General features: G+C 39.5%; 1 protein-coding gene across 3 annotated transcripts in view; it reads left to right on the forward strand.

Moving 5' to 3' along the window:
- The window catches only part of CLDN10 (claudin 10), a 128,651-nt gene that overhangs the window by 74,815 nt on the left and 26,370 nt on the right, over positions 1 to 27,466 (forward strand). The window contains exon 1 of one of the 3 annotated variants that reach the window (XR_009451356.1): positions 25,310 to 25,606. The exons of 1 other annotated variant lie outside the window; for it this stretch is intronic. Coding sequence is in view for 1 of the 2 variants with exons in the window: in XM_059684964.1 (XP_059540947.1) it covers positions 25,387 to 25,606 (220 nt within the window). In the remaining variant the exon portion in view is untranslated. Of the gene's footprint in view, positions 1 to 25,309; positions 25,607 to 27,466 lie in introns of those variants that run through there. One more of the 3 variants, XM_059684964.1, reaches the window with a different exon arrangement.

Here is a 27,466-nt window from a genome sequence, read left to right on the forward strand (position 1 = left end):
TGGTTTTATACAATATATTTTTAAAGATGTAATTACTGTCTTTTTTTAGTGGAGTTTTAGGAGGAAACAAATGTAAATATGTATATCTGCCATTTTACCAAGATGTCTACCTTTTCTCTTTAAACTTCTGACCTATAAAAAACAAACAAACAAACAAGCAAACAAAAAAAAAACAGTCTGTGGTTAATGTGTACCATTCTATGGTCATGTGCAATTCTGTGTATCCAAAGGCAAAGCACATTTTCACCCACTTCCAGCTACAGCCATTCACTCTAAGAGGAATGTAGCACTTGTCGAAGAAAGATTTTTGCTCATCAACTGCTCTAGGGGAATTAGATATATGCTGAACTACTGGCCTCTAAGACCAGTGACAACCTGGAGATTTTGACTCTATGACTGGATACTATGATCTGCATGTGTGTTTTGGGGTTATATAAAGTACTCACTTGCATGCTTTGCTTAAAATATTTTTATTACACTGTGTCTTTGTAATGCCACCATATGCAAGTGAATCATATATTCTGTGAATCAAATATTTCTTGGTTTTGGGTGGGCCTGGAGAACATTATGGTGTGTGTGTGTGTGTGTGTGTTTTTCCTGACTGGCTTATTATTAAGTGAAATAAGCCAGTCAGAGAAAGACAAATACCAGATGATTTCACTTATATGTGGGATTTAATGAACAAAATAAACTAATAAACAAAGTGGAGACAGACCTATGGATACACTGAACAGATTGACAGCTGTCAGAGGGGAGGGGATTGAAGGCTGGGTGAGAAGGGTAAAGGGATTAAGAAAAGAAAAAGAAAGACTCATGGACACAGACAACAGTGTGGTGATAGCCAGAGGGAAGTGGGGGTAGGGCAAAGTAGAAGACGGTAAAGGGGAGATAAGTGGTGATGGAAGGAGACTTGACTTGGTGTGCTAACCACACAATACAATATACAGATAATGTATTGTAGAATTGTATACCTGAAACCTGTATAATTTTATTAACCAATGCCACCCCAATAAATTCAATAAAAATAAAATAAAAGCAAAGAAATTTATAAAAATGAAATTAGGCTATTATCTCTCTCACACACAGAAAACATTTCTTGGTTTACACACACAGTACAGCAAAAAAAGATACCAATTAAAGGACACGAAGAGATCAGTGAATGATCCAACCACCTGCCAAAACTTAAATTCAAATAAGGCATTCCTGACAAGTAAGAGCAAGTAAAAATAAATGCAATGATTTTTTTTCTTGGAGTAATAGCCAAACTGATGAAGCCAATTAAGGAAAGGGAGCATGTCCCCATCAGTCACGTGTGGAGTGCGTGCAGTGGAATGGAGTACCACCCCAGAGCAAAACCAGCCAATGATATTTGACTGCATTAAGGCCCATTTTATTAAATGGGTAGTTGGCAAGAACAAAAACAACGTTTATTCAATAACTTGGTAACACTAAGTTAAAGAGAGGAATTAGCTAGGTCGTTACGTCTCCACACAGACTGATTGAGCTTGAACGTAGCATGAATTGATTGTCTACAGAGAATTAGAAAAGGTGCTAACATACACGACCGACCGACTGATGGCCAAAAGGGGATGTTTTGTTTCTTTTGAAAACAAAGCTGGAAACAAAATTTTTTTTTTTTAAATGCCGAACTGGTTGGATTGGTGAGATATTACTGCCCACACCAAGTTTTTTCCTAATATTTTTGTGTGCGTATGATTATAAGAACACATGCTAGTACCTATAAATTTCTAAAGTAAAAAAACAAAGTCTCCAAAGTAATCAGGAGAAGCAAATTCAACAGATGCTATGAAACTCACTTCTTGCTTTGCTTGAGGTTTTATTTCTTCAACCAGTAAGTTAGTGGTGCTTTCTTTTCCCATGACTGGGAATGTTTTCGTCGGATCTCATGAAATATTTCTTCCACAATGAGTGAGATTTCCAACTAATTGAAGTGAGTAAACACGCTTCTTTCTAAAGAATGTGCCATGTTACATAGAAAACAGGGCTTGAAAGGAATTGTTAAGTACCATTAGGCTTATTAATATGTTATCTTTTGGTACTGTCAAGGGCACTGGGAACTCCAGCCCTTCGCAGTAGAATTCTCAGCTTCCTAGGTGAGCCTGCCTCCAGGCTGGAATAATTTAGTCACCTGACTTTCCTGTAACTCATTATTTTTGGCTTCATGAGGCAGCATTCATGCACAAGGAGTCCTTTTCCATTCCCCAAAAGTCTTTTAGGACACTAATCATCTTCTAGCTCCCTAGTTCTCCACATAAAATGTGCAGAAATCCCTGGTCATACTCAGGGCTCATTATAAATAATAGATACAATTAGGATTTTTATTTTGTTATCATTTGTTCCAACTAGTTTGGGGTTTAACTTTGCAATTTCTTAGTTTAGCAAGACATAGCTCTCACTTGAAACTAGCTTATTCAACCTGAGTATTTGGTGCTGTTTTTAATACTTATGGTGAGAAAGACATTATAAATTATCCTAGAGTCAATCCCCATGTAATTATTATGGAAAGTCACTTTCGTTGTCAAATAAAACACTGAGTTTGTTATGCTTCAATTAAAAAAATATTTTAAGAGTGCATCCATCTTGCATACTGAAACATCAGGCCAGCCCCCAAAAGTGATTTTTAATGTCCACCAACACCAACAAGAAAGTGTGTTATTAGGTTCACATTTCCCAGCACTTATATTTGTTTGTTCTTGAAAACTGGAGGAAGGGGAGAGTTACTGAAAGTTTTCACCGTGAATTATTTAAATCCATTTCCTGTGAAATGAAAGCCCTATGACATTTTCAGAGCTGTTGTTTATTTTGGGATGTGAAGGATGTTAGAATTCTTTGTGTCAAAAGCCACAACATTTATGAATGGCATGAGACTAAGACTCAGGGCAGGCTGTAAGTGGTCAGGCAATCTCTACCGGAAGGAAAGAGGGTATTGAATTACCTGAGTCAAGAGCAGGCAAATCCACCTGGTTTGGCAGGCTTAGTGTCGGCTAAGAAAGACGGACATCCTCTGTTCCTTCTCACCAGCTTGAGTCTATTCAATCTAAAGAAACAGTGTGTTTCCACCTTCACTAGTGCAAAGAGAACAAACTCCAACTGATACAAAGGAGAAAGTTAATACACTATTACACGCTCTTACCTGATATATAGATGTCCAATGAAAACACCTTGTTTTTATGAACTATTTCATGCCACTTATTTTTTTACTGTTTTATCCATATGTTTCTCTAAAGTATTTTCTGGAAACTCACTGGTCTGTAATTACAGTACCCTATTGTAATAGGAACAGTCTAAGAATTACTTTTTTTCTTTTTTCTTTCTTTCTTTTATTGAGGCATAATTGACATATAATATTATATTAGTTTTAGGTGTTACAACATTATGAATCAATATTTGTATTTATTGCAAAATGATCACCAAAATAAGTCTATTTAACATGTGTCCCCACACACAGTTTTATTTTCTTTCATACTTTTCTTTCTTTACAAATAAAAAATGAAGGAAGTCAGTTATCTAAGTTTATATAGTAAATTCATAAAAACACCCCTTGCTATTCAACCACATGAGATTCCAATAAGAGGAAACTGGTCATCTTTATTAAATAATAAAATATGGTGAACTTTAAAATAGGATATACTAGCAGTAACATAGTTTTGGGTTTTTTGGGTGGGTTTTTTTGTTGTTGTTGTTTTTGTGTTGGTTTTTTTTTTTTTGCATTTTTAAAACCCCTTTTCTTCAAATAATGGTTCCAATATATTTAATTATCCATGTGAATATGAAATCCCTGAAAGAGAGAAAAGCCAACTCATGCTTTAAAGATACAGGGTTCCAATTTTTCTAATAGGCTATTAGAAGTCAGTATATCCCTCTAATGAAATTCTTATCCAGATTATGGTGTGTAAAGGTGACATGAAGAGATGATCTTTAAGACAAAACTGCTGGATGTTGATTGCTCAGTATTTACATTTTTACAAAGATAGATAAGTATACCGTCACTTACACAAGCATTTATTTGATTTCCAACAAAGGTGCCAAAGTAACCCAGAGGGAATTTTTAAAAAGGTGCTGATATAGTTAGAAACTCATATGGAAAATGAACCTTGACCCCAATTCACACCAAATACAGCAACATTAGAGGTGATCATAGGCTTAAATAGAAAAGTTAATACCATAAAGTTTTAGAGAAAAATATAGGAGCACATCTTCATGACTTTGAGGTAGGCAAAATTATTTCAAAGAGGTCAGAAAAAGTAATACCCTTAAGAAAAACAGGGGGAAATATATAAATTATATATGTTATCTGTAACATATAAATATTATATATTAGACTTCATCAAAATTTAAAATTTCTGCTAATGAAAAAATAACTTTAAGAAAATACACAAGCTGTGTACACTAAAAGTGAACACTTACTGAATATATATCTGATAAAGGACTGCTATCTAGACTTCATTTTAAAAATTCCTACATTAAAAAAGAAATAACCCAACAAAAAATGAACATTAATAAAGAAATAACCCCAAAAAATGAAAAAATGATTTTTCACAGACACTTCACTAAGTATTTTGAAAGGGTAATAAGACAAAGACATGCTCAATATCATTAGTTATCAAGGAAATGAAAATTAAAACCACAATGAAATACCACTGCACACCCATTAAAATAGCTAAAATAAAAATTAACATCAAATGTTGGCAAAGATGTAGAGCAGCCAGAATTCCCATACATTGTTAGTGGAAATGTGAAATAGTACAATACTTTGGAAAAGAGTTAGGAAATTTCTTACAAAACTAAACATACACTGACAGTATAACCCAGCAATTCTGAGCCTATATATTTATTCATGATCACATATATTCACAGAAAGACATTTGCAAGAAGTGTAAGAATGTTTATAGCAGCTTTATTTGTAATAACTCAAATCTGGAAACAGCTCAAATGTTCATCTAAAAAATAAAAAAAAAGAAACTGTGATACATCCAGATAATATAATACTGCTCAGGAGATAGGAAAGAAGGGAGGAGTAAGGGAAAGAAAGGAAGAAAGAAAGAAAGAAAGAAAGAAAGAAAGAAAGAAAGAAAGAAAGAAAGAAAGAAAGAAAGAAAGAAAGAAAGAAAGGAGATAGAGAAAAGAAATAAGCTACTCATATATGTAAAACATGGAGGAATCTTAACAATATGCTGAATAAAAGAAGCCTTATACAAAAGAGTACATACTAGTTGATTTAGATAAAGTTCTAGAATAGATCAAATTAATCTACTGTGGAAAAAAAATAAGAAGAATGGTTGGGATGGGAATTGACTAGGAAGAGGTATGAAGGAAGTTTCTGGAGAGATGATAACATTCTGTGTCATGATATGGGTTTGTTTTGTTTACAAAGATGTATACATTGCCAAAAATAAATAAATGTACACTTTAGATGTGTGCATTTCATTATATACAAATTTTATGTCTAAGAAAAACTATTAATCTCTAGCTAATGATATGCATGCTGAAGTATTTAGAAGAAAATATATTGAAGCCTATAATTCATTCTAAAAGGCTTCAAAAAAATTAGACTTAAGGATGGATAAAGGGAGAGAAGGAGGGGATGAGAGATAGAGATTGAGAGAGAAAGGAAAGCAAGTAAAATATTAATAGTAGAATCGAGGTGATGTACTAGTATATGAATTATAGGTATATTAGTCAGCTTGGGCTGCCATAACAAAATACCATAGACTGGTGGCTTACACAATCAACACTTATTTTCTCACAGTTCTAGAGACTAGAAGTCCTACATCAGGTGCCTGCATGATTATTCTCTGGTGAGAACTCTATCCTTGGGTTGCTGACCTCTGATTTCTCACTGTGTCCTCACATGACAGAGAGAGAGAGATTGCTTTTTTTTTCTTTTTTATAAGGCCATCAATTCTATCAGATTAAGGCCCACCTTTATGACCTCATTTAACTTCAATCTAAAAGTTCTATCTCCAAATACAGTCACATTAAGGGTTAGGGTTTCAACATATAAGTTTGGGGGGTGGGGACAACACAATTTAATCCATAACAATGGGTGCTCACTGAAAAATTCTTTCAACGTTGCTATATGTTTATACATTTTCATAAGAAAATGTTGAGAAAAAAAGAAGGTCCATTTTTAAGAGAAATAACTGGTCTTTCAGTGATCTTTAGGTGACCACCTTCCAAATACTATTTTGCAGAACTGCTTTCTGATGAGACTATTTGGCTATAAATAATAGACTAATTTATTTATTAATCCAATGGAAAGATAGATCAGGTTGGTATTTTTCAGCGCCTTCCAGTAATTGTAGAGGCATAAGATGGAAGGGAAAACCCTTCGGTCAATACATTAAGAAGTATTCATTGAGCATTAACTACCTGCATACCCTGTGGGACACAGAGAGTGGAAGACCTAGATCTTCCCTGCAGGCGATGCAGGTGAAGGATAAATACTCAAACCTCAGCAGAGCCTTCAAGGTCAGCTAGACCCAGCACAATTCCTTCCTGCACACTGATCTTCTCCGACTTCCTCCCACCTCAGGTGCCTACACCGACTGTTGGCTCTGTCTGCAAGTCTCTTCTCCTGCACCAGGCCTGAGTACTCCACCTCATTCATCAAGCCTCAGACCCAGCCCATTTCCTCAGGGACATTCTCCCTGACCCATAGCACAGATCAGTTCCTTGTTTCAGTTCCAGAGTACAGTGATCCTTTATTCTAGAGGATTTGATTCAGTACATAATTACATGATCACCGGAGAGATCATTTGAGTAATGTGTGTCTCCTCTGCTAGAATTCAAACTTAATGACAAATAAACAGTATTTTCTTTTAAATTCCAATCATATCTCCAGCAATTAGTAACATCTGTTACATAGATACTTACATAGGAAAACACATAGAAAATTTGGGTTCTTTTTTTCCCCCTCTCAGTGGGAAAGAAAAAACCCCCACATTGTTATAACCATATGAATCTACTGCCAGGATAGCTTCTTAATCAAATAAATTCAAGAAAATGTTTTTTTTTAAGTCAGAAGAAGGAAAATGTGTATAGAATTCTAGAATCTTAAGTTGGCAGGGACCTTGCGGGTCATCTGGTCCAGCTATGTTTCACTATATTTCTGTCAAAGCTATGAATGTCCTTAGTAATTTTTTAAAAAAAGCTATTTACTAGTATATCAAACTGTTAAAGAATTAAAACCAAATCAATTCTTAATATTTCAGAAACTGATCATTATATAAAGCATGTACAATGCTTGATTCACAATAATAGTTATAATAATTATCATTAGTAATAGCAATATTATCAGAAAATCTCTAAGTTGTTGTGTATTATTTTGAAAAGAGCACAGGTTTTGGACCATAAAACCCCAGGATTAAATCACAGTTCTGCCACTAACCGAGCATATAACTTTGAACAGTTCACTTAATATCTCCAAACCTCTGTGCTTTTTCTCCTGGCATTCAGAAATGTAGCCAGTATGATTATAGCATAACAACCACAATGAGAATAAGTAAGAATCTGTGTTTACTCTTAGATAGCACACACTTTAGCAGAAAAATAGATGTAAACTCAAATTCTGTCTAGTAGATGCAACAACAGAAGGATGCAAGGGGAGTGGGAGATTAACTCTCAGACCTGGCCTGCTGGACGAGGAAAAAGTTTTGTTTAAAAAGTGGATGAAAAGAAATACTCCAGGCTGATTTAAGGAAAAACTCTGGGCAGAGAAACACTGTGAAGTGTTTTTGGTATGACCCCAGCAGAGTGTTGCAAAGTTGGGTGTGGCTGGAGAGGGCAGTAGATTCTGGGGTAGCTTGTACCTTATGATAAAATACATGGACTTCACACTATAAGTGAAGAAAACCAGTAAAGGACTTTAAAAAAGGAAGGGACACAACCAGACTTATCTTCTAGGAAAATAACCTGGGAAGTCATATGGTGTATGGTAAGAAAGCGTCAGGTTAGAGGCAGGGAGGCCAGTCAAGAGGCCATTGTGACCGTTGATGGAAGAGGAGTTGAGGACCTGAATCAAGAAGAGTGGTGTGGGCATAGAGGTGAGAATGACTCAGGAGGTAGTTCAGGAATAGAATCAACCAGAGGGGGTGAGACGGAGTATAGAGGGAAGTGAGAGGTCCGAGAAGACTCACGATGGAATCATGACTTGCTTGAGGGTGTAAGTGGGTTGACAGATCAGTGCAGAGATTACAGAAGGAAAAAGGGGAGAGGTGGAAATCGGAGGGAAGCAGAGGTGAGGATGAGAGGTTTGCTTGTAGACATAATTGAGTTTGCAGTATCTATGAGCCATCAAGAGAAGGAGATGACCTTTAGGGACTAAAAGCAGAAGGGCTGGGTCAGGAAATCCCATTTCGGGGCCACCACTTTGCCCAAGGAACCAGTGTAATGTGAAAAATGACAAGTGCCAAACACAGAATGCTGGGGGTTGCAGCCCATAAAGAGGAGACAGAAAAGAACAATGAAATAGGCAGAGAAATAGAAGTGAGAATAGGGTCATGGGAACCACAGGAAGAAAGTATTTTACAAAGGAGGAACTGGGCAACTGTGTCAAAAGCACAAAGGTTAAACAAGGTAAGGAATAGGAAATGCCCAATAAGTCAGATAGCACGAATCCACTTACCACCCTTGCCTGGGGTGTGCCAGTGGAGAGAGACTAGACTGCAGTGGCTTGAGAAGTGGATGGGATGGTGGAAAGAGATTGTGGTAATAGACAACTCTTTCAAGATACTTGGCTGAAAAAGAAAAATTTCAAAATGCCCCCCAAGATCCTTGAGACCTGCTTCATCCAGGCAGAAAGATCACCCATGGGATAATTTGTCCCGACCCATGCAAAAATTATAGTCTCAAGAGGAAGATAAGTGCTTACCAACTGTTTTCTAGAGAATATTGGCCCTAAGAAACAGTACTTTGTAATTTAACATTGAGCAAAATTTCCCAACACAATTGTGATTAAAAGACAACTATGGATTCCTAATTCTGGGTCCTTCTTATGGCCATTATTGTCTTGCAGTCTCAAATCTTTGCGTTGCAGCCCTGTTAGCCCTGTCTTTGTAATGTCCCTTCCATCTGTTCTGTCTCCTCCCTTCCCATGGTCTTTCAAACAAACCTGGGGTTATTTTGAAGCCATTGACTGCATTTTAAAGTTCACATTTAAATGTCTTAACAATTTTTATCCAAAAGAGGGCGCAAATTTCCCATGAAATATAAAACAATTCTATACTTCACAAATTCTCTTGCTCCTAGTAGTATTTAAACGTCACAGCTGCTGTAATTTAATGCAGGAATGTCATTCCAGTGGCATGTGCATATGAATTAAATCCTGCTGTATGAGTGTTAATTAAGAGCCTTTTGCTTCTTTAGGGTATTTTCAAAGAAAGCCCAGAGTATTGCTAACATACAAAAATAAGACAAAGCTAACATTTTTCTATTTTGTAGAGTCAAATCAAATTAACATAGGAATTTTAAAATTAGACATTAAATGGATTTTTTAAAAGAGCCAGTTTATTTACAGCCCTCTAATTTTAGAGTGTATTTCCTTTCCACCATGGTGTAAAGAACGATTAATAGTTAACCATTGGTTTATTTTGGTTTGTTTTTACCATGGGTAAAATTGTTCATATTTCAGATACCCAGTCTACATATGGCTCTTCTCACATACAAGAGGCAGTGTGACTGGGGCATAGAGGGGATGACATGAATTCCAATCTCAGCTATTGCTTTAGGTTGAGCCTCTCCATGATTGGCATACATTTTCTTTGGGGAATGATGTACCAAAGATGTCCTACATGATGGTGGGCTTCCTACATGCAAGTTATCAAAATGGAAGGAAAATGCAAAGAAGTCATTTTCTCAATGGTAGTGATGTACTGTAGGTATCCCTTACTTAACAGAGAAATCCATTAAACAAATTCTGTACTTCAAAATGTATAGATTAAGGCACAACCTCACTCCACAAATGGCACTTCCAAATTTGCAGGACCAATGCATTTATTAGTTTATTATTGCTTCTGTAACAGGCTTGCATTCCGAATTCCAGCTTCTCTATCATACGTAATTGCCTGGTAATTTGCTGGTGGGTGGTAACAATGAACACTTACCCCGGAGGAAAAAAACACCATTTTGTTTGACTTCTAGCCTAAAAATGTAACCAACCATGAGTTGAGAATCACTGAAACTTTATTAGCTAATTGATTAGCCATATCCTCCAGCGGCAACATACAAATAGCAGTAAGTGATGGCAAAAGCTAAATTCATAGTCCCTCTAATGCACCAGTCTGAAACGACGTCAAAATCCGCATACGTTTTTGATAGGGAACTAGCATGACAACAATAACTGAGCATTATTTTCGGTTTTCATTTCATGACAGTCTATAATCCATTGCTAAATTATTTCTAAGAATTTCAAAGAAGTTCATACTTCCCCTGCTTATGTGGTTGACAAACTGCCTGTGACTAAAACTTCCCTTCGCCAAGCACCCCATCCAACTGCAGTTCAATGTGTATGTTCACCTTGGAATTCTCTCACTGCATCTTGTCCAGCTTCCTCCTCTCCTGACTGTAAGATTTTATCTCTAGAGCATAGTCTGGATCACATTTTCTTTTCTAGATTTTGGGGGCCCATGACTCCTCTTCCTCTGCCCCCTGCCATGGCTAATGCCTTTGTTCTGCTGTCCCCCTTAATGGCAGCACTTTAACCCCCTCAGATTCCATTTCTGTAGACTTCACAAAGAAGGTGGCTTTTAAATGCTCAACTTGTTTGATGATGTCGAACTTTGTTACATTTCTGAACCTTTCCATTGCTCTCCAACAATAGAGATCCGGGCCATCTGCCACCAAAAATGTTTGAGGACAGCTGTGTGACAGTGGAGGGTTTCAAGGAAGTCAAAGACACACTACAGAAGAAAGACTGAGGAGGCTGGTGATCGGATTGAATTTTGAATCTGTCTTCCGACTTTGTATCTATATCGAGACATTTGGAAATAGAGCATTCTTCGATATATTTTATCTGAAATGGCCCTTTTCCAGTTGGTACACATTCAGGGGTGTAAAACTCAGATTCTGAAATCAATTTGTTTAGGAAATGAATCTGACTTTATAATAAAGGTAAAAGGAAAGATCCAGTTAGAACTGTACAGCTGGAAGAAAGCTGATGCCTTATTTAAGAGCATTAATAATATAGAAAGGTAAATGGGCAATAAGCGCTAATTACCAAGTGGCTTTATTTGTCACTGAAGCTATATTTACTACCTTTCCAGCATGTTGTCCTGAGGACACTAGCACATTCCTTTTTGTTTGTTTGTTGTTTTTAGAAAAACTGGGGAACTTAGGAGATACTCCTCATTTTGAGCTCAAATAAATGTGATTCTTTGGGGTCTTATCCAGCTTTGAAAGAATAATGTTGATCCTTTAATAAATGTTTACCTTTAAGAACTGTTTTGAACTGAAATGCAGCAGAATATATATTAAATGATAAAACACTACCTTTTCATTGCTAGTCTGAATTAGATAAGAAACAAATGGCATATAGGAATTCTTTGAAAATATCAGAAAAAAAATAAAACAAAAATCAGATGCTGGCTAATGGCTCTGATTAAGAAACTATATAAATTATTAAAGTGGCTTCCTTTGTTACCTGCAAAAATATGATCAAACCTCTAACTTAAGAGCCTGAGTAGTTGATTACAGCCTCATGTTTGTTGGAACATTGTTGTTTTTCACTGACACCGATAATACCAGTTTAGTATTACAACAATTTTTTGTTTAGAGCTGAAAGAGATACGTAGTGTTGTTAAAGTTTCAAGATTTGGGCATTTAGGTTTTTTGGACATGTCCTGCTTAATAAAGCTCGCCCGCAACAGTGGGCATAGGAAGTTCCTTGCCATTGACAAGTGTGTGATTTGGAACAGCGTGTGGAACAGCCACGTGGCCCTGTGGCCCGGGGCCCACACTGAGAAATCAGCAGCTGTGCATGCTAAGTCTGGCTCGTCATTAACCTGCCGTGGGACCTTCTACAAATTGCTTCATTCCAGCCAGGAAAGTAAACATAGGCAGCAATGCCCTGGGATAGAGCTTGGGGAATTAGGACGTACACGCTTGGAGCTGAAACTCTCTCTGCCTTTCCTTTCTAATGCTGGTTGGGGACGGGAGGGATTTGAGATGCCCAGGCTGAGGTGGCTGTTCTGTGCTTCCAGTGGAAAGAGGCGAGTATAAGCAAGTGGACAGAACCGGGAGGGAGTGGACAGCGGAGGTAAGGATGGGTGAAATGGAGAACTGAAGGGTAGATCTCGGGAGTGGTGAGAAAGATTTCTGGATGATTCTAACTCTCCTGCTGGTTCCATATGAGCACAATGACTCCCCCATCACATGCTTAACACTTTCGCTCTGTGTGCAGACCTTCCTTTCACTCCTATTTCTCTTTGCCTCTGTCTCCACATTCCTTCTTGTTTTTCCTCTGTCAGCCCTGTCTGAAGGGGAGAAGGAAACAATATTCTCCTACTGAACTTTTTATTTCCTCCCTCTGTTGTTAGAGCTAGGCAGAATTTTAGACTCTCTTCAACATTCACTTTTCAGATGGGAAAAATGGGCCCAAGTAATTATAAATGAACAAAGTAGTGACAGCACCAGTACTAGATGCTAGGTCCTTTATTTGTTTGCTTATTTGCATATTTTACTAAATTTATTGGGGTGATATCTATATATATAAAAAGCCAGCAACCAGAACGCTTTCACGACCAGAACAACCGGTCACTATGACGCCCACTGCGGCCAGTGAACTGGCCCGATTGGGGGTGGGGGATGGGGCCTGTGGCCAACCTCCCGCAGCCCCTCCTCCCAGTCAGCCCCGCCCCTGATTGCCCCCTTCTACCCCAATAGGGGACAGGGCTGGCCAGCCAACCTCCTGCAGCCCCTTCCCACTGTCAGCCCCATCCTCAATCAGCCCCCACCACCCTGATTGGCCTGTGGCCCCTCCCCCTAGCCAGCTCTGTCCCCATCGGCCCCCCCCACACCAATCGTAGGTGGGACTGGATGGCCAACTGCCCATGGCCCCTTTCCCCTGCCCCATTTGGGGGTGGGGCCAGCCAGCCCACTGCCCACAGCCCCTCCCCACGGCTGGCCCTGCCCCCAAACAGGGGCAGGACCCGCCGGCCAACCTCCCACCATCTCCTCCACAGACCCAATCCACCGATTGGGGAAGGACTGGCTGGACCCCACCCATGCATGAATTTGTGCACTGGGCCTCTACTTTTGGTTAATAAAATTGGTTAATAAAATCACATAGGCTTTAAGTGTACAATTCTGTAATACATCAACAGTATATTTTGTTATGTATTCACCACACAAAGTCAAATCTTCTCTGTCAACAAATGTTTGACCCTCTTTATCCTTTACTACCCTCCTCCCCACCTAACTTTCCCAATGGTAACCACCATGTTGTTATCTGTGTCTATGAGTGTTTGTTTGTTCATTTGTTGCTTTCAGTTCTATAGTCCCACATATGAGTGAAATCATATGGCTCTTGACTTTTTCTGTTGTACTTAGCAAGATATTCTCAAGATTCACCCATCTTGTCACAAATGGCAGTATTTCACCTTTTTTATGGTTAAATAGTATTCCATTGTATAGATATACTAGAGGCCTGGTAGGGTCCCTAGGCCTGGCCGGCAATCAGGGCCAATCAGGGCCTTCCAGGTGCTGGCCGGGGCCTTGCTTTGTTCTGCGCCACCCCCTGGTGGTCAGCGCACGTCATAGCAAGCGATAGAACTCCAGGTCTCGCAGTCAAACTCCCACAGGGACACTGCATATTAGCCTTTTATATGTATAGATATACACCACATCTTCCATATACAATCATCTAATGAAGGACACTTCTGTTGTTTCCATGTCTTGGCCACTGTGATCAGTGCTCCAATGAACATAGGGGTAATGTATCTTTACAAATAAATGCTTTCAAAGTTTCAGGTAGATACCCAGAAGAGGGGTTGCTGGGTTATATGGTAACTCTATTTTTAATACTTTGAGGAGCCTCCGTATTGTTTTCCATAGTGGCTGTACCAGTTAACAGTCCCACTAGCAGTGACTGAGGGTCCCCTTTTCTCCACAACATCTGCAACATTTGTTATTACTTGTCTTGTTGATAATAGCCCTTCTAATAGATATGAGGTGGTATCTCATTGTGGTTTTGATTTTCATTTTCCTAATTGCCAGTGAGGTTCAGCACCTTTCCATGTATCTGTTGCCAGGTCCTTTAAATGGCAGTGCAGTGCTACTTCTTTACATTGCACTCAAGGGTAACAATAAAAAAAACACACACACCTTCCAATGCTGTATTGACCTTATATTTTCATATTTTAAAATGGCATGCTATGTTTATTACTTTAGAACAATAGGAATTAGGGCAGGGTGGCTTTTGAACTCCATTATTTTGTGTTTAATAAAGATTATTTTATTCAGAATATGAATGTATGTACTTCAAAAGTCAATGTGATTTTGAAATGTAGTCACAGATGTGGTTCCTCTTTGGCTCTATTTACCAGAAATAAAACATTGCATTGGAAATGTGTATGCTACATTCAGTAAATAAAGAAATAAATGTTCTAGTTAAAGTCAGAGTCACAGTCATAACCATAATTAAAACAGAAGTCATAATCAGTAAGGAGCCACATTCACATTTGCCCATTGATTAGGTTAAGTGAACATTAGTATATATGGGGGAGTCTAAAATCCACCCTTTTGAGAAGTATTGTGTCCTGAGTTTGAGAGTCAACCAGAGCTTTTGAGGTGGTGAGGAAAAAAGAGAGGTGCTATTTTAAGTAGGTAGGCTTGAGGCGGTGCATACTACTTAGAACTGAGCTTGGTTTTTCTTAAATCAGTGAAATACAAGCATCTTGAAAGTCAAAAGTAATTCATTGTTAGGAAAAAGGATACAAGAAACTAGTGATCCTAATCTGTGATCAAATTTACCATGTATCTATTCCTGGTAGATTATCGGTACAGGCATACACCAGAAATATCGCAGGTTTGGTTTCAGACCACGGCAATAAAGTAAACCATATAATCTTTGCTGGTGGAGGATCTTGCCTTCAATTCGTAAAGAACACAACATCTGTGAAACTCAGTATTGCTAAATGCAATAAAAGTGCATTACTATACTAGTAGTCAACTCTGTTTACAAACAGAGCAAAATAAGCAAATGAAAAAACATATTGCATTTTCCTAAATTCGCATTGTGTGATTGCAAACCATCTGTAGAAAAATTCTTTAGTGATAAATATATTATTTATAATGTATAATATAGTGGGTTGTCAAAGACCAAAGGAGTAATTATTTGAGGATTAATTTGATTATTTGAACTATAAAATAAGGCCCCATATTTGTTGCAAAATTATAACTTGAAAATATATGACTTTTCTTCATTTAAAAAGGTTATTTATTTGGAAGAGTAACTAAAACTTAGATATTTACAGATGGACTTTGAGAGTTTATGCTTAATATTCCATTCAATATTTTATCATTTATCCTTTTTGATTAATACAATTAAATCCAAAAACTACTTATCAATGCTCATAATATATTCAGTTTTGTAACATCTATGCTTTAATTCATTTCATATTTGGAAATTAACATAAAATAATGACTTTTATTTGCTTTTCTCCTTTCCAGTATATAAACTCTAAAAACTAACAAACAGAAAATCATTCAGTTTGCTTAACCAAATTTTATTGGCTACTTCATTTACCATGTCAAAAAAATAAAATATGATCTTCATATCATGTTTTGATTGGAAAACAAAACATTGCATAACTCTGTAGGATTACATATGTGGGTGAATTGTATGTTGGGGAAGTAGTTGACTTAGGGCATATTTGTTTGTCAGAAAGCTTTATGTTCCAAATCCTAGAGGTGTGGCAGTTACAATAATCACAGGCAAAATATGACATCAACTTTGTTTTTTAGGTCTTTTCATTAATTCATTCTACAAACCCTAAATCAAACATAGAAACAGCAATTGCTTTGAACCACAAAAAGAGGTGTGCCTGTTATCTGTCTGCCCTATTATCAGCAAACATTATTTCCTTTCTTTTGATGTTACTATTCAAAAGCCATTTATACAGATGACTCTGCATTTACCTGAAGCAAAAACCTCCTAGAAATATACTTATTAATATTTCATTGGAAAAAATATAGCATTGAGGAGAACCTGTATGAAAGTGATAATTTTCATTTTTAAATATTCAAAGCTTGCTTATAATTCAAAGTTTTCTTTAGCACTCAACTTGAAGAATTTTTCAAATTCATACACTTTTGAAGAATAACATACACAAAATGTTATTCCAATTGGTATAATACTTCAACACACACTTAGTAAATTAATATACATTAAGAAGTCACTTGAGGCCTGGCCTGCATGGCTCAGTGGTTGAGCGTTGACCTATGAACCAGGAGGTCATGGTTCAATTCCCGGTCAAGGCACGTGCCTGGGTTGTGGGTTCGATCCCGGGGGGTGGGAGCGGGGGGGGGGCATGTAGGAGGCAGCCGATGAATGATTTTCTCTCATCATTGATGTTTCTATCTCTCTCTCCCTTTCCCTTCCTCTCTGAAATCAATTAAAATATATATATATTTTTTAAAAAAAGAAGTCACTTGTGGATTCCAGTTTCCTCCTCTGTAAAATGATGAATTAAATAATTTTAAAAGTCTTTCTAACTCTAATATTCTAGAACTATAAAACAGGTGTGCCATATTGTTTTTAAACAGCATCAAACTAAGTGTATCTATTTCAGTAAAAGTCAAATAGACATAAACATAGATGGAAAAGCTGCATCTGAACTATTTCCTTAAAGATTTTAACCACATGATGAAACAGTGGGGAAGACAGTGATGATGAAGTAGTTTCGGGGCTTGGCTGCCTATGGCAGGGGCTCCTGTGCCCACACTTTGCTGTCCAAACTGGGGGGTTGCAGCCACACATATGACGGGGCACCTTTCTTGAATTGACTCAAAGGCACCTAAAATGTGATTACTCTCTCATCTTAGTGTATATTGTATGATACACTAAATCTTTTTCTTACCTTGTTCTTGTCTCCATCAGTAGAATGTAAGCTGTATCAGGGCAGAGATTCTGTTTGTTTTGTTTGCCATATCCACAATGTGTGGAAGGATGCCTGCAGCATGATAGGCACCCAATAAATGTATTTTGAATTGTAATAAAATGAATAATGCTGATCTTGAAATGGGAGGGAAAACTGAGTAAACTAAATGGGATTTTTTAGCATCTCATGGCAATAAATCCAACCATCTTACACTGGCTTCCCCAATCTCTTTGAAATCCCGGAAATAAAAACCACAGCCTGGCTGAAGTTTTTTCAGATCACTATTCTCATAATAATTGGTCATTCTTCCTAGTTTCAGGGATGTTCAATAGTCTCTGATCAACTCTGTTTTCTCAATCATTTCCTTAAAGTCATCCCCATCAAGTTCCATAACAGCTGAGGCTGCCTTTAAGGATACGGTAAAGGAAATGGAGACAAAAATCAGTGGGCAAGAAAGCTTGCCTTTTTGGCACACCTAGCAATTATCACATAATATTTGGTGATGAGGAGATTCTGTCACAAACTTCTTTTCCAACACTTGAGCAATTTAGCTTTAAAGTAAAAAAGCAAAGAAGAGATTGGTCGTGCTGATATGACCTTCATGCTTAATTCAGTCATTATATTCTGCCTTTTCCTCATCTCCCCAAACACAGGACTAATTATGGCTCTTTAGATGTATTAAATCTCCAGTGCTCAGATGTTTATAGTTATAGTTATCAGATATCTATCTATCTATCTATCTATCTATCTATCTATCTATCTATCTATCTATCTATCTATCATCTATCTATCTATCTAGATGGCTAAAGCAACCCAATGAAGCAGAAGTTGGTCAATGTCCTGCCTCCCCCCCTTACTCCACACATACACACAAGCTCATATTAAAAATCCCCTTCGTCATCGCCTACCCTTATCACATTCACTTCCAATCAATGTTTTAACAGTTAGAGAAAACATTCTCTTTCATTATATGTCACTCTTATTCTCCCTTTGTTTTTTATCTCTTAGCCTCTATTCCTTTGCCCTTGGTGTGTGTGTCATAATCAGGTAAGAGGAGGTAGACAAAGAACAACAAACAGTAATGGACCCCAAAATGTTTGGATAATGACCTTTTAACTTTGGATACAGTAACATCTGAAACTTTGGAGAATTTGCATTTTTTATCTTTAAAAACATATTTTGAATGTCTTCAAAACATGGATGACTAGGATATCATTTAAACATAAGGAGATGAACTTTGGAAATGGACAAATTTGGGTTTAAAGTAGCAATATGACAATTATATAGTCAGATAAAAACAAGTGTTTGTGAGGATATGAAAAAACAAGAATCATCTAGCACTGCTGTGGATATGCCAGATAGTATGGTCATTCCAGAAACAATCAGGCATTGCATTTTAACACATGAATGGACACTTTTCCTTTGTTTTATTGTAGCATACATTTTGTCAGCGAATATGGGTCAAACTTCATCAGAAAACAAAATAATCATAAGAAAGACAGGCCTAGCACAGTAAACAACACAGACTACAGAACACCCCCAATTCAGGATAATCAAGTAGAAGGGTGGGTGCTCATTATTTTCTAACTGGGTGAGAGTATGGAAAAGACAGAGTTAACAACGTACTCTAATAAACTGTGTACTAATATAATGTGTGTATATGTGTATATACATACATGTAATAGTACATATACGTACATACATCTACACAAACACACGCACATTTTAAGATAAATGTTCTAAACACAAACTGTGATTTAATGAATCAGCCTTGCCCAGAACATTGTTAAACAGAATATTACTGAACTTCAATTCACCTATTACAAGATCTAAACAAACAATGAAATTAAATAAGGAAATTAGGTACCCTGTTCAAATCTGATTATAAAAGCCATGTTCCTGCATTATAAAGATAAATACAAATGATCTGGAATTGTTTCAATTCATTTGTGTGTGTGTGTGTGTGTGTGTGTGTGTGTGTGTGTGTATGTTCATATACTCAGTGGATATTAACTGAATACTCTACACAAACTACAGAGTTGTCTTGGTCGGAAGCAATTTATTACAAAGGCGTGTAGACTCTGGTCTAGAACTAAGGGGGCAACATTGTTAAACCCCACCTCCTTCTAGAGCAAGTTATTCCATCTCTCTGTGGTTTGGCTGTACAGATGAGAATCTACACAAAGGGAATGAAAATACCACCTACTTTGTATGGCTGTTATTAAATGAGTTAAGTACTTGGAATGGGACTGGTATCCAAAAGGTACAGTATACGTTTTTATTAGATTAAAAAAAAAATAGAAGAAAGCCTACCTTTGGAAAAAAACAAAAAACACCAAAACAACCTCACAAGTATTTGCTTATGGGTATGTTTCTGTAAGAACTTGCATTCTTGACCCATAAAGAATTCATTTTAAACTTCCAATAATTTTTCCCATGAAGTGAGCCAAATGGTAAACATGGGACTTCTGAGTACTTTTAAATAAATAAACCTCTCACTAGCTCTATTCTGAGGACCAGGGAGAGGGGAAAGTCTCTTCATTTGTAACAGGCACTAGAAAGTGTTGTTTTCCCCCTTTACCCACAGTAATGTAGAAAGGTGAGGGCTGTGAAAACAATCCTCCACTTTCCTCAGTGCCCACCCATCTTCTTTTCTCAGTGCCACCTTACTCCTCCCCTCCACTGTTTAGCAGGTTCCTGCCCCCTTCCCATCTCTTTCTTTTAAAATCCTTTTCTTTGTCCTCGCATTTTTCCATTACCCTTATTCTATCTTGTAGTTGTCCACCCCCTTTTACATTACCTGCCTTCTAGTTTTCTCACTTTTGCCACACTTCCCTTTGGACTGGTCTTCTCTCTCTCTCTCTCTCTCTCTCTCTCTCTCTCTCTCTCTCTCACACACACACACACACACACACACAGCTTGCTCTGACTCCCTGTTTTCTCACCCTCTGCTCTCATCACCTACCTCTTCTTTGTTGGCACTCTATAAACACTTTGTTTTTTAACTTTAAGATTTGAAATACAGCCTATCCTTTTTTACTTACTACATGTCGGTCTAACTCTGACTAATACCAGTTTTAGGGAAAATGTGATTTTATCACTTCAAATAGAGGCAAGAAAATGAAAGAGCATGAATGAACTGAATAATACCCATTTAAAAAATTGAATGTCTACCATGTTCCAGGTCCTTTTATATACATTGTCTCATTCTCACAATAACTTCGAAAGAAGCTATTATTTATTCCTGTTTTATAGTTGAAGAACATAGCTGAACAATTAGGTGTCCTGCCTAAGGCCATACAGAGCTAGAATTTTATCCATCTTATCAGTTGCCTCATATGCCCTCTCTCCCCTATGTCACCCTGCTTCCTAAGTGAATTGAACTTCCATGCTATATATGTCATGTTTCTGATAAAATTAACAATTGAAGATAACACTGTCAATAGAGATTGTAAGAACATTATCCTCATGCACTTCCCTCCTCCAAATGCCCCATCATCCACCCCCTTTAAGTATAGCTAGGGAGGTAATGTCAGGAAGTGGGGAGAAAGGAAAGTGGTGAGAACACCAAAAGAAAACTCTTGCCTCCCTTCTCTCCTTGTTGATTTAGTCTGTGATTGGGCGAGCTCATTAGGAATCATAGACTCAGATACTTTTAGAGTTCAAACTGTTCTTGGAGACCATCCAAAATAACTCCTTCATTTTAGAAATGAGGAAGCTGCAACTCAGATCAATAAAACTTGCCCAGGACACAGATTTATGTGCTGCCCAACCTGGCTAGGTTGAACTAATATGCATAAGATGTTTATTGACCAGCAAAATGTAACTAACGCATCTGCAAGCCCTGAAGGTCCCAGCATCTCAGAGTGAGAGTCATTCCAGGCTGGAAGGGTGTTCACCAAGATAACTCTGAGCTGCTGGAGCCATAACCTGACCTGTTCAGGGGCTCTGGGGGAATCTCGGAGGTCCTAAGACACCTCAGAATTGAGAATGAGTGTGTTTGAAATGGATGCATAAAAAACAAACCCACAAGATATATGGCACCCACTTGTAATAGGCCCATTGAAGTATTCCGATGCAGTACAGCCTCAAAGGGTACCAAGTAGCAAAATAAGGCACTGTTTGTTTTCTTATAATTTGCAAAAAAATGTACAGACAGACATATATGTATGATCAGTGATGCAACGATAAGCATGAGTGTTCATTCGCAGAACTACGCCCATCACTCTGGCTTTCATGCTAAGTAGATTACAAATATCATGGAATTAGTGTAGAGCATTAAGATAAACTAAGAGTGTTAGGGGAAATGGAAGGAAAAGGAACACAGATGTGCTATTTTACTATCTCAGTATCGGTATTAAAGTCTTCTCTGACGTGGTGTAACAATATTTGGCTCCTGGGAAGTTGTTTTTTTTTTAACTAATGCTGCATTTATCAGGACTTCAGTTTCTTCCCAGCTGACTAGATGCATGCTACTAGGAAGGAGCTAATGTATACTGAAACCAATTTTTATGCTTAGAAAATCCTTGAGTTGTTGAAAGGCACACCTGTTTGGCAAGTGAGTTGAATCCCAAGTAAAGAATTTCTGCAAATCTCCTGCTCAGTTGGCTAAACTGGTTTCACTCCTATTGAACATCCGCTGGGGTGGGGGTATCCTCAATTTTTCTTTAATAAGCATAATAACTCCAAAGAAATAACTTCCTGTGCTAATCCCAGTGGCTTAGGTCTCAAAGAAAGGCTCAGCATTTACTTTAGGATGTTAAATGTATTCATGTCAAATTTATTAATTTAGAGATATATTAGTTTTCATATAGGAAAAAATCTACAGGTGTTTTTATAAAGACCAAATTATTGTTAATTAAGGTGTTACTTTGAATAATTTGGAGAAGTAACTTTCTAGCTGCATTCACTTTTATATTGAAGTTAAGAATAGTTTGTTATGAATGGTTAAATAAAAAATTAATTGAACTGAATCCTAAAGAAAATAAAGAAGCATTTATCCGATGAAATGTACTTTGTAAATCAGTTTGCAGATTAACTGCAAAGGTTATTTGGAACTCTATAATCTTAAAGTGAAATGGGCCGTTTAGCCATTACTTCTTTTAAAAATCTTTATTTGATCCATTCATTTCCTGGAGATTCTTACATTAAATTATGCGGTAGTCTGTACTATCTTTAGGTTTCTTCTGACTAAACTGGTTTTGAAAAGCTCAAGATATAAGACATTGTAAATTAAATGGCTGATTCATTACATAATATTCTTTAGGTATTAGAGAAAGTTAATGTTTTTTGTCATTTGGTTAGGCACTTGTTGGGTCTAAAGTATAACTCTTTAAAATAAATATGCAGTACATGCCAGGGAAGAAAAAGTGTTGAGGGTTGTCCAGCCTCATAGAATGAACAAAGAATAAAGGTAGAAAATTAATCAAGTCCACAGCCATGACGACCCTAGTCTGTTTGAACTGGCAAAGGAACTAATCGTGCTGCCACCCAGGTCTTAAATTGATGGGTCGCTGGTGATATTTTCAACTCCTTTAAAGTTAAAACGGTGTATTACAATCTCTACAGCAAAAGAATATTTCTGTTTTTAAAGTATTCAACTAAGAGATTAATATTCCTTCTCTCTATAAAACACCCCATCTGTTTTACTAAGTTATACGTGTATCTCAAACAGTCAGAGCCGTGGTTCCCAACTTGGCTATAAACCAGAAACCTTGGGAAGATCACTACTAGAGCCACTGGTGGAGACTCTGGCTTAAAGGATTTGATCTGTGGGGAGGTCGGGGGAGGGATGTGAACTCAAGTTAGAATTCAGGGTTTGTTTCTTCTGGAAGCTATGTTGCAATGGTGAGCTGGGTTTGTGGATTTTTTAAGTACAACAGATAGAGCTACATTATCTGTTAAATAACTTTTGGGAACTTATCTAAAACACGAACCCACTCTTCATAGTTCCTTCTTTTAACAAATAATGTGCTTTTGGTACTAAACAATGAAATTTATGGAACTCTTGTGTGTTCAAGGTCACAATCTTATACTTTTTTGTGTGCCAAAAATAAGCCAGCCTTTTATCTTATAAAAACAAAAAGAATCAACGATTTTAGTGAGTAACTATCATGAGGAAGACACAAGCAAACAAAAAGACTGTCAGACAAGGCCAGGAAGTAAAGTATAAAACCAAAACTTGTAAAATTTTTAATTTTAGAAACTCTACAGGGAATGTCTTTGGTTCGTGACTTTTTGTGTTTTCTGCATAATAAAATAGATCAGAAAAAAAGGTAGCTTGTTTAGAAAGGAATACGGCATAGACATAATTGCGGAAATATGCTGGAGGGCAAGAAACCAGATGATAAAAGCACTTTAAAAAGGCAAATCATACGAAAGAGTAGAGGATGCTTTGTAGTCAGTACTCAAAGGTGGCTGCTTTGAATAGCAGGGAAGATGAGAAGAGTGAGGTTAGCTAGGTGCTTCCCAAACTGTAAGTCTGACCCTCTGGTGAACCTAACAGGAGACACTAAGGCAAGCTGGGACCAAGAGCAGTACAGTGGTGTGGCCAGTTCTCTGAAAACCACCTTCATCCTATTCCCACTTATTCAAGGCAAGCACACATGCACCTCCCGGCGGCTGCTGCACAGCCAGAGTTGGATTTACCCTGTGTTGTCTCCGTGGAGATTACGGCATTTAGGTGGAAATTAAGGAGAGATAGGTTTGGGCTCAATAGGAAGAAAAACTTTTTAAAAGGCTGTCAAAACCAAAGCAAACCACACGCTTTGCCACACACTGAACCCATGACTCTGAAGGTTAGAGCATGAACTAAGTATAATCTCTAGAAAAGGTAATTGTGTTCAGTGTGAGCTTGTCCTAGCGTCCTCAGTGGTCCTTTCAAAGCTGTTTTGATGGTTCTGTGGTCCAACCTCCTCTCTTCTCCATTATCATCTAATCACCTCAAATTTCATTCTGTATCCATTTGGTTAAAAAAATAAAAAGTGACAAAAGGGAATTGAGAAATTCTTCACAAAGAGCCAAAGTGTTCCTGCACAAAGATTGTGAAACAGAGGGTTAGCCACTAGCTTCATTATAGTGGACTTATTTATAGGTTTTAGACCTTTGGTTACTTTTGGCAAGAAGTGAATCCTGAGAGCTCATACCAAGAGCTTTAAATAGATAAATAATAACCCCATAGTAAAGCCAGTGTCTTTGTTCTCTCATTTATGCCCAGATTCGTGACTCCGGGAGCCGAAAGTACACCCTGATCTTTATGCATACCTTGAGACAGCAATGAAGGAATAAATTAAACTTTTCAATTAGGCATGAAAGATGGAGGTGGAAAAAACAAGATATAGAGCAGTTACCATTGTGACAGAACCATCAATTCATAGAATAGCCTCAGACCTGGGAGCTGGAGGGGTCCCCTAAGGAAAATGTCTTACATACATGTCCTGCGTGTCGTGAGCGCATTAGAATCAACAGGCCAGCATTGTGGCTGGAGCACTGAAGCTCGGGACTGAGGCAATCTTGAATTTAGGTCTGTGCCAAGCACCTCTTTACAATGGCTTTCCATATACACTACAGGGCCAAAAAGAACCGAAGAATTTTAGAGCAAGGCTGATTTCGAGCCCAGATCTGCCATAATAATCCCTTCCTGACAAGCAGAACAGGGTCACCCAACAAGTGTGACACGAAAACCTTTCGCGGCTGCGTTACCAGGCCCAGGGCTTGCAGGACACACAAAAGGCTTTTTCTGCTCTTTTACAAGGTACTCTGGAAGCCAAGCTGTTTGCCATGGGAAGGTCTGGGAAGCGGTGGGGGAAGGTGGGACGCAACAGGTTGTCCACATCCGGCTGCCAGTCTGTGCAACAGGAGAGCCATTCTCCGCGGTCCCTCGGCCCCCGAGGTGCGGGGGCGGCGGGAGGAAGGGGGCGCAGACCTGCGTTCCTCCCCACCCGGGGCGCCAAGCACCTGGCGGGAGACATGCTAGGCAGCCATCGGAAAAGCGCGGGGAGAGCGCTCTGCCTCCGAGGGCGCGTCCTCAGATCGCTGCGCGCCCCCGAGCCGCGGGACTCCGCGGGGCCCGGCGGGGCAGGGCGGGTCTCCGGGGGCGGGGCGGGGCGGGTGTCCTCGGGACGGGGCGGGGCGGGGTGGGGCGGGGCGGCTGTCCTCGGGGCGGGGCGGGGCGGGGCGGGGGGGTGGGGGGCGGAGCCCGGGTTCCTGCGCTCGGGGTCCAGCGCCGAGTGGAAGCGGAGCGCGAGCGAGCGCGGCTGCAGCGGGCGGCATGGCGAGCACCGCCTTGGAGATCATCGCGTTCACCGTGTCTATCTCGGGCTGGTTGCTGGTGTCTTCCACGGTGCCCACCGACTACTGGAAGGTATCCACCAACGACGGCACGGTCATCACCACCGCCACCTTTTGGGCCAACCTGTGGAAGACATGCGTTACCGACTCCACAGGGGTCTCCAACTGCAAGGACTTCCCCTCCATGCTGGCGCTGGACGGTCTGCATCCCGGGCCCCTGCCCCCGACCCTCCCTCTTGTCAGGCCAGCGGACGGGGCGCCCGCTCGGCTTCGCGACCCCCGCTGGGACCTGGGGGGCGGGGGGCGGGCAGACTCCTCTGAGATCGGTCCCTCTTTTCCCCTGGGGCCCCAGGGAGCTGGGGCGAGTCCCCCGTTCCGTCGTTCCTGCATGGGCGCCCCCTGGACGTCGGTCCTGCATGGGCGCCTATGGGAGCCCGGGTTGGGGGGGGGGGGCGTTGGGAGGGGGACCCGCAGACAGGCCTAAATGGGGCGGGTGACTTTCGGGGGTCGCGGGTGGAGGGGAGCAGTTTTGCTGTCCTGAGAGTAAAGGACACGGTTGTGGGACCCCCATCTCTTGCGGACGGGACGGCTAGGACACGGAGTCACGCAGAGGGGGCTTGTCTTCTGCGTCGCTCCCCAGAGGAGCTGGATTCTAAGGGTGTCGTGGACTCGTCCAAGCGAAATGGGCTTGCCTTGAACTCCCTTAGCCGTTTCGTGAATTTTTTTAAAAGTGGGCAGGAGAAAAGGAATCATATTATAGGAGGTGTCCCCCGCAAAAAAATTCTTCTACAGGCGTGCCAGCCCGGGCTTTAACGCTTCCTCCAAATGTTAGGAAAATAAATAGCCCTTGAGCCTCAGGGGGTAGAGTCCTGGCCGCTCAGCTCAGAATCTCCTGCGTGCGGGGGACTGACAGGTTCTGGGAGACTGACAGGTTCTGAGCCGGTGCCTCTCCGGGCCTCCCTCGTGGTGTCCTTCTGTAAATTGTTTTCTACATTGTTTTTTGTTAATTAGGCTTTATATCGCATTGCATTGTAGCAACAGGTAGATCGATGTTCGGGTAGAAAACTGGCTCTGTATTAGTTTCAAGAGAACCGTCGGTATGAACGTGGTCAGATCCGTGCTCACGCTCTAGGCCAGTGGTTCTCAACCTTGGCTGCACATTAGAATCACCTGGGGATCTTTTTAAAATCCTGATTTCTGGGCCTCATCATTTTAAAAAATTCCCCAGGTGATTCTGATGTGCAGCCAAGGTTGAGAACCACTGCTCTAGGCTCTGCCTCCAGGATTTGACAGCGCAGGACTGAATGGATCCCCGACGAAACTTAAGGAGAGTCACTTACATTATTTCTAGATTTGAGGTGTTCTCTTTTTCTTTTGTTACTGCCCTGCAAGTTTTTATTTGCATAGCTGAGTAAATAAAAGACAAGATTTAATTCCCCTAAGATGGTGCTTGCCACGGAAAGCAAATGTTTGTTGCTCAACGGTGGTATTTGATGGAACCTGCCCATAAGGGCCGACGTGTCTAGTTGTAGAGGGGTGACACCCTGCTGTGTCAAATTAGTAGCTGGCACACTGTGGGTCCCCTAGAATTGCCCTTGAATTTCCTGTGCTCTGCAGAGCACACATCCAGGTAGATGCTTTGAACAGACAGCCTCTTGTTTCTTTGTTTCTGTGGCTTACATTCAGGAATACAGGCTTAACAGTTACGGTTTTAAGCGCATTCTTCTGTTGTAACTGTATTGTTGTTACCTGAGATAGAGTGCCAGATAGGTATGGCTCCTTCTGTAGGACAGTTGGGGGACAAGAGAGAAGAGAGACAAACAAGAGCTCGCTGGATATTATTACATGCAGAATAATACGTCTGAGGTGAAAGTGGGCATGGTATCAAGATTTGGAGGCAGAAGGAAGGAGGGATAGCCCTCAATTATTAAGCTCTAGAATGGAGCAAATGGAAGAGGAGTGACATTTATATACAACCCAGTTTGCAAAATAGCCTTCCATGTGTCTAGAAAAGAACTTTTAAAAACATAACACCACACTACGCACTATTCTGCAGCATT

Source organism: Myotis daubentonii, chromosome 2 (assembly GCF_963259705.1).
Source record: "Myotis daubentonii chromosome 2, mMyoDau2.1, whole genome shotgun sequence".
In the NCBI taxonomy this organism is placed as follows: Eukaryota; Metazoa; Chordata; class Mammalia; order Chiroptera; family Vespertilionidae; genus Myotis; species Myotis daubentonii.